This window comes from Lissotriton vulgaris, chromosome 5, assembly GCF_964263255.1.
Source record: "Lissotriton vulgaris chromosome 5, aLisVul1.2, whole genome shotgun sequence".
NCBI lineage: Eukaryota > Metazoa > Chordata > Amphibia > Caudata > Salamandridae > Lissotriton > Lissotriton vulgaris.
In genome coordinates, this window is record NC_141693.1 from 1,289,093,658 (window position 1) to 1,289,107,476 (window position 13,819).

Sequence of the window (13,819 nt, forward strand, 5' to 3'; positions counted from 1 at the left end):
TCTGGTCTGGGGACTGGTGGCCTACTTACTTGGGGGAGTTCTTATAGATCCTGACCTCTCTTTCGACCTTCAAGTCAATAAAACAGTGTCCACATGCTGTGCCATCATTCGGACGCTAAAAAGATTGCCCCTTATCTATCACCTGATGCCCGTAGACAATCAACGGTTGCCCTGGTGGGGTCCAGACTTGACTATTGTAATGCGCTTTATGCAGGCATTAACAAGAAATCACTTCAGCGTCTCCAGGTGGTCCAGAATGCCGCAGCTCGGATGGTCTTAATTCTACCTAGGCGTTCCTCTGCAACAAAGGCCAGCAAAGATCTTCACTGGTTGCCAATTCAGGCCAGGATCTAATTTAAACTCCTATGTCTCGCTCACAGGGCTGTCCATGGCTCGGGCTCAGAAGGGATCAGGTCCTTAACCCTTCCATGCTGATGACGAACCCCAGCCGTCATGCACTACGGTGCTCGTGTGCTGATGACGATTGGGGTTCGTCACGGCCCGCCCCTGTTCGTGTTGTTTACAGCACACCAAGGGAATCGCGACCGCATGGAAGGGGCTAATTAGCCTCTATACCCCTACCAGAACTCTCCGCTCAGCCTCCAGAAATCTACTTACTGTTCCCAGATTCAGGAGGACGAAATGGGGAGGAAGAGCCTTCTCCACCTGGCACCCAAGTTTTGGAACTCGCTCCCCGTAGAACTGCTAGCCAACCATCTTTGGCGATCTTGAGTTGAGGAGTACTTAGAAACAGGATGGACAATAGATGATTAAAATATATTTATAGCATCATACTTGTTGGTGCTGGTTAAATAGAGAGGAGTTATCTTTGGCTCATATTTAGGTCGGACCGTAACCAAGATCTCTTGATTTTACTAAAGTTATAAGTACTTCTCATTGGGGACTTTCAGCCAAACCTCCTTATCTACTTGCATGCTATTGTGTCATTCACATTCTTCTTCTACCCACTACAGCATACGCAAAAACCACAGTTGATGGACAGAATGAAGAACAAAGTCATACATTCACCCCAGTCATTACAGAGATCTGGGACCAAATCCATTGTTTCTTTGCACTCCACACCACCCTGGGTTAGACACTGGCTATATGCAAATCAGTCTGACCCTGTGCCTCACGGGAACAGTCCAGTCAGAACTGCCAAGCCATGCCTTCCCTGGACCGGAAACAAGCTTCCGAGGATACCGCATGGGTCAGCCTGCTTCTGCCTATGGCCCTTTCTACAAAGAGCACACCCAATGCAATGTCTTCTTTTAGAGGCCCAAACATATTGTTTTCTTTTATTCACTATTTTAATTTAAATTGATGCAGGTCTACCAGCTTGACCAGCAGGAATGTTTTTCAAAAACCATAACAAAACCAAAGCATTGCAAAAGCCAGAAGGTTGGCAGCCAATGCAAAACAGATTGGCTTTGCCAATTCTTGTTTTCATTTTCAGACACACAGAGTGAGTAGACAGCAATAGTAATTAAACATTACAATTGGAAGCTGTGTGTGGATTATTTCGAAGAGGAACCCATAGCCTTCACTTAATAAACAGACCAGTCATATGCTGCTCAAGGAACCCCAATGGTGTTAGCACTGTGTTTTAATGGTCTGCACCTATCTTAAACTCAGACACAATTCTTGGGCCCAGGACAGGCCTGTTCTTTCATCTATTTCCCCTGGTTGCTACAATCTAGGAGGCTGCTTTCAAAGAAAAATTAGCTGCCAGGGCCCACCCAGGCCCCCATGTCCCCATTCTAGTCGCAACTTCCTGCAGTGTGGGCCTGATGTAAACATTTTTAATAGGACTTGTTTTGGTTTCCAGTCGGTCTTGTTTAGTTTCTTGCCTCCACTGTGTTCATAGTCTACTCCTCTCTCACTACCATCCTTCAACATTGAAGCAACTTGGATTAATCCCATAACGAGTGGTGTTTAGTGGCTGACTATAGTGCTCAGCTGTTGAACTCTACAGGGAAGTCTGTGAGTCTGCTGCACAACAGAGAATCATAAGCAGTGGCAGTTGGCACAGGAAAGAGGGGTGAGGCGTGGCAGGGGAGGGTCGGATGGGGGGAGTCGACAGACGACGGATTAGTTCAAATTAAATTACAAAAAAATAAAACCACTTACTATGCGAGTGCAAGGTTTTTTAATTTTTTTTTTAATTTCATTTAAACGAATCCATCATCTGTCGACTATCCCTCCACCCCGCTCCACACCCGCCCCACACCCGCCCCACCGCACCGCTCTTACCTGTGCCGGATGCCACTGATCAAAAGCCCAACCACAGATCTCCCTGCTCTTGCTTCTCCACATTCACATTCACATGTTTGCCCAGGGACACATATCCACTTATTGCTTTACACTATACTGGTCTTTTAACACCTCTGTACTTCCATGTGCCATACTGTTTCCTGTCCCTTCCTTCATAATCCTGTATCTGCAACTCTCATGCCTATTCCGTGCCTTCCAGGTATGCGCACTAAGACCGTATCATGTATGTCTATCAGCCTACATCTAATGCTAGAAATCCTTCTCATCAACTTTCATTATATTCCTTTTAGCTTTCCAGAACTGGCAGTGCCCACCAACTGCCCCTTGAGAATGGAACTGAAGACTCCGAATGGGACTTTGAGTTGCTGGGAAGCCAGGTTTCCAGTCACAACAAACAGAGAGCTGACTCCTCTTCTAACACCCCTGCTACTGACCATCTCATCACACAGGTAAGGCTGGTCCTGTGATGCCAAGAGCACTGCGTGCTTGCTGGGAGCATGTAGGGCTTGTAGGCTGGAATATCAAGTGGCCACAATATTGTAATCAAAATATTGAAAACTAAAGTATCGAGGAGGTGGGTGCATCTAAGGAAGTTTAGATTTACTATGCGTAACTCCACGTCTACATATTTTGAAGGCATATAGATTATTAATAAATATATATGTGATTAGGTACCGAATATCTAAACATACTTACCTGTTGATATTTTGGTCCTTGATATTTTGGTCATAATATTGCAGCAGCCTGTTATTCTATTCTCAGCATGTTGGATATGCACCAAGATAGGCCAATGCCTTTAAAGCCTGAGCCTAAGGGGTAAAAACAACACCCGCTGAACCACCTAAATACCCAGCAAAGGAGGACATTTTCTTGAGACTGCATGGGCAGCATATGCTAAGCCCTATCACTGTTGCCAATTCCATGATTCACAAACTCACAGGCTTTGCAACTACAGAAGGAACATATACAAAGTATACATTTCGAGCATGAAATTATTTTCTGACTTATAAAATGCCCTTTGTGACTAATTGCGATTCAGAAGGAGGCGGGTGTGAAAGGATTGGCCATCATGGAATGAGTTACAATAGAATGGGTCAATGGTTTGCTACTTCAGTCACAGTTGCTAGCCATGGGGCATATTACCAACGAGTAGCTATATTTATCGCTAACTAGGCTTTGCAACGATTTTTTTATCGCTAAGCATCGCCGGAAATTATCGCTGAGATAACTTGCTATTAGCAACGTTTATCTCAGAAGTGATAAAAATCCTCACGCTAACTGCCAAATGAGAGAATATCGCTGGAAAACCAACGATAATCTCTCGAAGTTTGGCGTTAGCTTGATGATAGGGGCTCACAAACTTAGCCATGATATCCACCTTCCATAGGATATCATGGCTAAGTCAGAAAAATACCAGGTGTAAAAAAAGCAGCGCTAATCGTGGTTAGCGCTGCTTTTTTTGTCTCTAATAGGGTTAGCGTGAAGCTTGATAATAGGAGAAATGTCGCTTAGCGACATTTCTCCTATTATTTTGGTCTGGAACGCCCACTTTGCATCTCATTAGAGATGCAAAGGGAAGCGTAGTGAAAAAGGGTGCTAACATGCGAATTTGCGTGTTAGCACCCTGTCGCTGATAGGGAGATAATTTTATCTCTGCTTTCTTGGCTTTTAAAGCCAAAAAAGTAGAGAACAAATCCCTGGATAATATGCCCCCATGTTCCGAATCACAACCTTATGGTAACAGTAGCTATAGCTGAATCTTTTCTGAATATAAGCAAAAGCACATTAAAGCACTAAGGGGCATATTACCAAGCAATAGCGATAATTATCGCTATTGCTTGGTTAGCGTGAAAAAATGATCGCCGAGCTGCGGCGATTTGTATTGCAGATAAACCTTGGTATTACCAAGGTTTATCGCAAATACGATAAAAATCGGCCCCAATGCATGAATATCGCTGAAAAGTCAGCGATATTCATGCATTAGCAAGCTAATGCTCTTAGCCATGTTATCCACCTCCCATTGGATAACATGGCTAAGAACTGCTCAGGGCAGGTGTTAGCTTTTGGAGATATTCACGCTTAGCGCAAATATGTCCAAAAGTTGGTAATAGGAGATAGCGATGTTAGCGACTGTTTCCAGTCACTAACATCTTGGCACGCCCACTTTGCATGTCATCAGTGATAAATATCACTGACATGCAAAGTGGGGCCCAAGATGGTCGCTATCTCCTACTAGCTGTCGCTAACTGGTGTTAGCGACAGCTAGGTAATAGGGAGATAATTTTATCTCCGCTTTCTTGGCTTTTGAAGCCAAAAAAGCAGAGATAAACCCCCTTTATAATATGCCCCTCAGTTGTTATAACCATTTCTCTGTGCAATGGTGGCCATTGTTAAAAGTGGATATCTTGTTCTCTGCAAAAAAATGCATATTGATACAAAGGTGCAAAATGATCATTTGAAATCACAAATCTGGCTCTCACGATCCGTATGGAAAACCATGCTAAGCAGAATCTCATATGGATGCCCCCATCAAAATGTTGAGCACAGATCTATGGGTAATTTAGAGAAATGTACTATAAAAAGTAAAATACACACGCTGATGTGCACAATTACATAATGTATTATTATTATTCGCATGAGCGCAGATGAGGCGCTCTTTCAGTGAAGCATTTGCTAATATATCTATAGTACGGTTTAATAAGGTGTATTAGAAATTGTAAATGATTATATGTGCTTATAAATATGCCACAGAGCCCATATATTAAACACTGCAGTCAATGGCGCTAAGGGTCGGAACAGAATACAGATACAGTGTTGTACTGCTGTGAGTGGCACAACACCAGCCAGAGTAGCGACAATAGCAGAAAACTCAAAAGGCGTTCCATTTAGTCGGACCTTGATCTCGGGAGATCATATAGGCCACCAGTTAGAGGGTTAATTCAGCACAATGTGAAGGGAATAGGGCAGGGTTGGTCAATTTGCAGGTTAGTTCACTGAGCAAAGACGTACATAGAAATAATAAAACGCTGCAACCTGATGTGGCCGAAGACATGGTATGGGTTTCAGTTGCGCTTGGACTAGATAGTCTCTACAACAAAGCAGTGCCCCTGTAGGGAGATAGGTCTTATATCACTGGATAGGTAATTCCTTGAGCAGGGTGAGTGCACTACAGCTTCCACAGACTCTCAGTGGGGCACCCATGTGCATTCATGGACACCAGTGAGCCAGATCATGATCAACATAACTTTCCTGGGCTTGATGAGATAATATAACCTTCATGAAGAGTGCAGGCAGGTTTGCTTTCATTGAACTAAGCAAAAGGTCCTCTAACAATATAAGTGCAAGAGTCTTAGCGCGAAAGCTTCTTAAAAAATAATCTTACAGTGCATTCTGGCTATCCATCTTTTCTGAAATGTTCACTGAAATTCCTTCATAAAGCACTAAGGGCTAGATGTATCAAGTCGTTTGCGAAACGCAAACGGTCTTTTTGCATGTTTTGGCATGAAACAAAAATTCGCAAAATAAGGAATCGCAAAAATTTGCTAATCCTTATTTTGCTTAAGCATTTAAGGAATCGCAATTTTGCGATTCCTTAAATGCTATGTATGTAGCATTTTGGAATTGCGAATTTAGGTTAAGAAATCGCAAATTACCACCAACTTGAAGTTGGTGGTAATTTACAAATTCTTTTAAAAATGCACAATTTGGCATTTGTGAAGGTGGCATGTGACGCACATACATGCCCATAGGGCATGTTTGTGCGCCATATGCACAAACATGTACATTTCAGGGGTGCAGCAGGGTGTCCTTGAGACACCCCTGCACCCTTGAAATTATCCTCAATTTGCGATTAGCAAATTGCGAATCGCAAATTGAGAATTATTTCACAATCATTCCTATGGGCCTCCTGGCCCATAGGAATGAATGGGAAATTATTCCTTAATTGTGAATTCGCAAATTGCGAATTCGCAAATAAGGAAGATTAAGAAATCGCTAAAAAATAACGATTTTCTACATACATCCCATTTTGCGATTTCTAAATAGCGATTCCTTAAAAATTGCTATTTAGAAATCGCAAAAGGGTATATTGATACATCTACCCCTAAGAGTAAAAACATTGTTGCCCCGATAGTTGGCCATCGATATGTGAAAATTATAAAGAACTAATTCTTGATCTGAAAATAGCAAACCACTTACCATTGTTGCCTCCATTTTGTCTTTTCTTCCTGTAGGCTCTGATCTGCGGTGGGCTTGATGTCCTGGCCCTTGATCCCACTTTTATCTCTATAACAAAACATGAAATGGCTGAGGCAGTTGACATGGAGATTGGTGATCTTGAGAAGGAGGCTGCTCAGCTGGTCAAGCAAAGGACATCCCCTGAGAGGTCTGCATCTGCTTCCTCCGATGCGTCATTGGTAAAGAGGGAGTGCTATGGTCCTAGCACCATCGACCGAGCAACATTCATTACTGGAGTATGAAACACACCTAGTCTACTGAGGGCACCGCACCACAGAGGGTGCAGTTTACTTACCACCATCATGACCTTGGTGCTCTAAGGAGCTTTCATCAGTTGCTGAAGAGTGACTATGGAATCCTGGCTCTTTATTTTCTGCGCTAGGTTCTGATTGGTTTAGTCTTGGGCCAGTGCAAACATGGTGGGAGGCACTGCTAGAAGCATCAGAGCAAATTTATTTTGCTTTAAAGGAGCACTGATACTTGGAATAACCCTTGAAAGTGTTATATGGTCATTGAGATTGTACAGTGTCAGCCAATGGGATTTCCAGCCTTCTCTTCCTGTCAACGTTCTGTTACTTTTGAGCCAGATGGGTCATTAAACAGTTCAAAACATGCGACTTCCGAGTGTTTGGTTGGTCTTTATTTTCTTCATCAGTTTGCCTTCCCATTGTCCATCAGGAGACTCACTGCACATCCAGGGTGGATGCGTCGTCTTCATTCTGACATTGACTTGCCACTGTGCATTCTGCTCCGAAGATAGCCAATCTTGTGCAGCGATAAATGATTCAGCACAAACGTTTGCAAGTAATGGGTATAAGGCCTCATGAGTAAAAGTAGGTTTTGGGACGAGGGGCTTGCATAGCAGTTGATGGTTCCAACAAGATCTCAAAAATATTTGGAACAATAAGGAGTGAATGGCCTCATGTAAAGGAATGTGTTTGTGGGTGTTTCTCCATCTGTATGAGATACTGGTAGCTCTACGCAGAAAGGAGAAATAACCCAATGGATCGAGAGTCACATTTTTTAACATTTATTTTTTAGTATATGTTGTTTCTTTAAAAAAAATGTGTGAAATATTGCAATGTACACCTACTGTTGTTAGACCCAAAATGCCCCTTAAGGAGGGGATTTAATATTTTTGTGTGTGGGGTGGTCAGGGTGCCAGAGAAAGAGTGGAGGGAATTTTCCTGCACTTCATACCTCAGCAAAATACATTGCACTCAATAAACTTTATGCAGGGAAGCTAGAAAAAAATGTCATTTATTGTTTTTTTCTACAAAGCAGCAGGCCTGACGCCTCCACAATGTGCAACAGTATATAGGATTTGAGTATTTATTACGATAATTTATTCAACAAAGTTTGTTTTCCGAAGTCAAAATAACTTTCTTTTTTTTAGTTTCTCAAAGTAAATGAATTAGTTGTAATTTTTAGTGTGCATGAAAAATAAATGACTTTGTGGTGAAGAATCCCCTGATTGCTGCCCTTAGATGCTGGTTCTTGTGAATCTCCCATGCCTTGCAGCTGCCCTCGGTGGGCGCGTGATGGATGTAATGGGCAGAATGCATAATTGAATTCACTGAAGGAAGCCATTAATTCAGTTAAATAATTGAATTGATAGATTCTATGAAATAAATCGTTATAAATAATTCAATGTGTTGAATTATTTAAATAATTGAATGGGAAAAAACAGCATCATAAAATGTCATTCAATGTACTAATGTTATTGATGATGGCATATTCATTAATTTCGACAATATTAATTTATAAGCAAGTGTGCTTATTTCTGGACGTAAACCATTAAAATGTGGGAGAAAAGTAGAATGATCAGAAGGAATGCAATGAATAAAGAATTAATCATTGTATGGATGTATTAAAATAATAAACTAGTTCATTATGTTAGTGCATGTTGAATTTATTGATTTATAAAAGATATGAAAAGGCGCTGGAATCTAGTCAAATAGTTCATTAATGATTTAGTTGAATTAATTGAATACATTATAACTCATAATTAATTGAATCTATCTAACTATTTGAACTCCTTATTAAAAGTGATATAAAAAACAATGTAGCACATGTATTTAATGCATTAGTATATTACGTACCATTATTACTTAAATGCTTTTACTAATAAATATCTAATTGAATCGATAGGTAGAATCTTTACCTCCTCCAAAGTGTACGTTGTAAAAAGAATATGTTTTGGATACGTACATTTCATCCTCAAATTTAGATCCAAAAATACAAAAAATAAATCTAAAACATAGTGATTTGAAAACATATGCTGTCACTTAAAATTTATACATTAAATAAGATAAATACAATGTTTCCATCATGATTATGATTGCGGAGACACTGGATTTAATTGCTATATTTAAAGCAAGGAATGGAACAAGATATTATGAGCAGCCAGGCAGAGTGCTTAAAATGTAGGCAGTATCTAACAATGAATGTCTAGATTTGAAGTAGTTCCACAGTGCCCACTCCTCCTGCTGTTTGATGCTTATGTGTGCGGTGTGAACTCTGACCCAGCTGCTCCACCCTCAGAGTTGAGCAGTCTGTCTCTGGGTGGCCAATGGCTCTGCGGTACCTCCTCTTCTCACTGAATGTGATTCATAGGGGGTGTGGCTTGCAGGATGCTGTGCAGAACTTCAATGAAAGCCACCAAGTGCTACCAGTTATAGGCCCTTGGCTCGTGTCTAACCTGTTAATGATAACAATAATAAATCATGATAAATGAAAAGTCAGCAGCTCTATACTGGCGGTTAAAAAAATATATGAATTTGTGAAAGTGCATTCTGAAAGTGCCAGTGTGCATGTGCAAAAAGGTGAAAAGAGTGAGTGATGTCACTCATAAACCGATGTTTCACCCACCCCTGTCGGCTTTCACAAGGTAAATTCATTACATCTCTGTTACCTATCCATCATAATTAATGACGGGACATTTAGTAATGCATAACTGGCAGAAGGCCTATTTATTTCTGTAAAGTGCAATAACAATAATTCATATGTTTAAATATATTCAATCACAATAATGATACAGTATAAACCATAAAAAGGGAAAATATAAATAATTCATTATGAAAACATTAACTTTAAATGATGAAATATACATTTCACTAAGTATGAACACACAAATATATTCCCCACACACAATCATATATATATATATATATATATATATATATATATATATATATATATATATATATATATATATATATATATATATATATATATCTTCTACTCCTCCTTCTCCAGAAGAAAAACTGCCACCTTCCAAAACAGCGGGCGTCTCGTCTCACACGGGACCTCTGGAGCCAGTCCCGACAACACTTCACCTCCTAGGCAGAAAAACTACCAGTGACGAGACTTGTGCAGACCAAAGTGTTTTATTTCTCTGTCGCCCTCGGACGCGTTTCGCCTGACCAGCAGGCTTGTTCACCGATACTTCAATAAATAACAGACGCCATTTAAAGAAACTCGTGCAACCAAACAGTCACGTGATTAAAACTACAGAGCAACTGCTAGTGAAAACAGACTAGTAGTTTTGCATTCAGTCATGATGACTTGATACACATTCATTAGTGTTCGAACCTTTTGCATGCTCATTGTAAAAATAACCTTATTTACATAATCATTTAAGCATTACACTTAATTAAGATTAAGATTAGAAAACTAATCGCACAGTGCGTGTAAATTACGTCTGAAATAAGCATCGCGTAAAGGTTTGACATTGAGCCCATAGTGGGCATAGACTGATTACACCATGATAATTGCAATTCGTCAATATTTTCAGAGATCTTGCCCCAGTGGGCGTTCATGCCACTATTGTCTGTAGTGCGGGCAAAGAAAGTGAAAGAAAAGGGAAGGTGAAGGTGAAAGAAAAGGGAAAGTGAAAAAAGTGGAGGTGCCCTTCTTTAAAAACATTTCATTTTTACACAATTCACTGTACAGTGTGGAACGTATAATTGAGGTCACCACAGCTCTCCATTCCTTGACTTGACCAACATTATTAGGGCACAGACTTATAACTACAGGACAGTTGGCATTTCAGATGGGGCTATACGACATGTCACAGATGTGTACTCAGATCTTCTTCACGGTTCAAACCCCCCCAGGGCCTTGGAATTGAGTTCGAGAATGTACCTTGATTCGAGGCGCCTTAATTTTTTCAGCCTGTCTCCGCCTCCTACACTTTTTGGAACTTGGTCAATGACATATATATATGTAGTAAATACATATATATATTGTATATAATAAAAGGAGACTACATGCGATCCCACATGTCAAAGTTAAATCTAAAATACTAGCAATTATACAGTCAATACCTCCAGAGCTAATAAAATCAATGTAAAATTACATATGCCAGGGTTCCAACTCATAAACCAGGTCAATTATTCAGAAGTAATATGGTCTAAAAATATAATTCTATAGTTTGGCTTGATGTAGAGGGATTGGGGATGCGCCAGTTATTTGCGTCGCTGCTCCGCCACCCAGGGTGCGCCGCATTTACAATGCGGCGCACCATGGGGCAAAAACGGCACAGATGCGTGACGCATCTGTGCCGTAAAGGTGGCGCATTGCTGGAGTTGCGTCGCAAGCGCGACGCAGCTCCAGCAAGGCTCGGGGTGCCCTATCTGTCCAATGCTGTGCCCTATCTGTCCAATGCTGCGTCAAGCCTTACGCCTGCTTCAAGCAGGCGCAGGGTTTTGACGCAGCATTGGCCTGAAAGTGACTGAGTGAAATCATCTGCCTAGATGCGTCACATTGTAAATGGGTCGTAGGGATGCGCCACGTTTACGCCGCAGTTGCGTGACGCAAAAGTGGCGCATCACCAACATAAATCTGCCCAAAAGTTTTTACTGTATGGAGAAGTGTGGCTCAATGGTTAGAGCGGCAGACCCTGATGCAGAGGTCTGGCCCGGACCAGGGTTCAATTCCCGCCTCGGCGGGTCTTGGGCTCAATTTCCCCGGACCTGATAATTCTCGCCTCGGTGCCTATTCCAATCATGGGTCCCACTCTGCAACTCTGGGCAATAGCTTGCTTCATCTCCACAACGGCCCCAACAGCGCTAGGATGCCTGGCTTCACCTTGGGGGTGCCCAGGAGTGGGCACTTCACAGGGAAAGGCCAGGAAGGGTTCCACAGCGGTATGTGCACAGCGCCTTGAGACCCCTTCGGGGGTGATACGTGTGCTATATAAAAGCACTACATTTACATTTACACTTTATGAGGTGTTCATGAGTCAAGAAAATATCATATTCTTTCACATGAACTGAGGCCACCAGTTTCTATTGTGTTTTTCATTTGTCGTAGTTTTAGCTCTCGGTTGTCACCTCTTGGGTGCCTCCTCGGTGGCATACACCTGTAAATTGAAGGTGCTTATCATTTGAGTCATGCTGTTCCTTACATTCACAGCTACCTACTAGGTGTTTTGGGGTGTTTTTCTTCACCCATCCTGATGGCCAAAACATGTTCCATTATTCATTGTTTGAATTGCTTGATCGTGCTACCTACAAAAATTCATTGCCATTGTTACCCTTGAATACCGAACAGCTGTAAAGTAAGCCCTCATTTCACAAAGGCTGTACAATGCCAATCCTCGTATGTGCAGCTCCCCAATTCGGATAGTGGATTCTGTTGTGGTAATTTGTGCATGATTCATCTTAACACTCAGTAGGGTCTCTCATATGATGCTCAGGGACCCTTACTTGGTGGACTGTCAATGATGTCATAATAATGCCAGAAAATATTTTAACTAAAGTTGTAATGTTGGCCAAGGATAGTAAGTATGTGGGTGGATGAATTAAATCATTAGTGTTCTTATTACGTAAGTATGTGTACTGTTGAACCCTAAGTGAGTGAGGGTCCAGAGTAATCCTCGCCTCTTGGAGTAGTGCACTATGCAAATGCAGCTGATTGATTAATCAGTTCGAATGACATTTGCAAAGTACTTCAATGGATGAATTTATGCGCTCAATGAAACAAGAATGGATGCATGAATGTAATTTTAAGTGGATGAAGAAATGAATCATATAATGCAATAAATGAAGGGATATCTTATTGGAGGAATGTAGAGCTGGTTACATGTTTCGAATTATTCATTAAAGCGGTGAGTCAGTGAATTTCTTCTACAAACCTCATCTCGTATTAGAGCTCTTCTAAGCACTCACAATAGAGTGGGTCTTGTAAGGATTACATGCTGGCAAACTTTAATTTTGATAACAAATAGCCATTATTCCTAGAAAGGGGCAGAGAAAACCTAAAAAGAACTAATGTAATCCAGAACAATGAAGGTTTTGTAAAGAATGTCAAAACTTCTACTTGTCCCTTTTATAATCCAAATGTAGGAGCCACTGGAAATGCCTGTGCATCATCTAATCTATTGAGTGTATCAAGAGGTTAAAAAAGTCAATAACAATGGCAGATTCAGAAATGGAGATCTTACTTCCAAATCAAATGATAGACTACACTCTTCACACTCTGAGATCAACACATTTGATATTGGATACATCTGCGGTCCTGCTCTTAAAATCTATTTCACCATGATGAGGGTATTCAAAATGTACAATAATAAAATATTCTAAAGGGCTGTAGCAAAATTACATGGACCTCAAGGGAAATTGCCATTCCATAGCGTAGATTAGTAAGAGGTCAAGTATCCCTATGGGTGATGGTATAAAGTTAGTAGCAGAGGAATGCATTCTGCTCACATAATTTCCTGGTTGAGATTATTGTAACCAAAAAGACCTTTTTCACTTTTAGACGATCCTATTTACCGGATACAATAGCTTTAAATGGGCAGCGCGGAAAGGAGGCCAACAATGGTTTGAGCTCTTATAGAGAAGCAACATGATAAATTGGTGGGTGAACATGTGTTAATCTTTCCATACAACACTTACCTGCCTCACTGGTTCATCTGACCCATTGATATAAACTACTATGGCAGAAAGGGATTACAGAAACCAAAGATCACTCCGGTTCCTGCCACTAAAGTTATGTTGGACAAGATACCACTAGTAACAACCAGAAAAGATTAATATTTTGCCTAGAAACAAAATCTAATTAATTTGTTTTTCAAGATTTTTCCAATGAACGACTGCGATAACACTGAATTGTCAACTATAGTCCTCTGACTACTTTTAACCAAACAACATTTCACAATGTTTGAATTAATTTCCAGAATTAAAAAAAATATATATATATATATATATATATATATATATATATATATATATATATATATATATATATATATATATATATATGTATATATATATATATATATATATATATATATATATATATA

At 40.6% G+C, this 13,819-nt stretch overlaps 1 protein-coding gene across 2 annotated transcripts in view; it reads left to right on the forward strand.

Moving 5' to 3' along the window:
• CACNA1S (calcium voltage-gated channel subunit alpha1 S) overlaps positions 1-7,127 on the forward strand; it is a 548,608-nt gene extending 541,481 nt beyond the window's left edge. For both annotated transcript variants that reach the window (XM_086923168.1, XM_086923169.1), the window contains exons 43-44: positions 2,565-2,723; positions 6,507-7,127. In XM_086923168.1, coding sequence (XP_086779294.1) covers positions 2,565-2,723; positions 6,507-6,752 — 405 coding nt within the window. In that variant the 3' untranslated portion in view covers positions 6,753-7,127. The remainder of the gene's footprint in view (positions 1-2,564; positions 2,724-6,506) is intronic.
• The last annotated feature ends 6,692 nt before the right edge of the window (positions 7,128-13,819 follow it).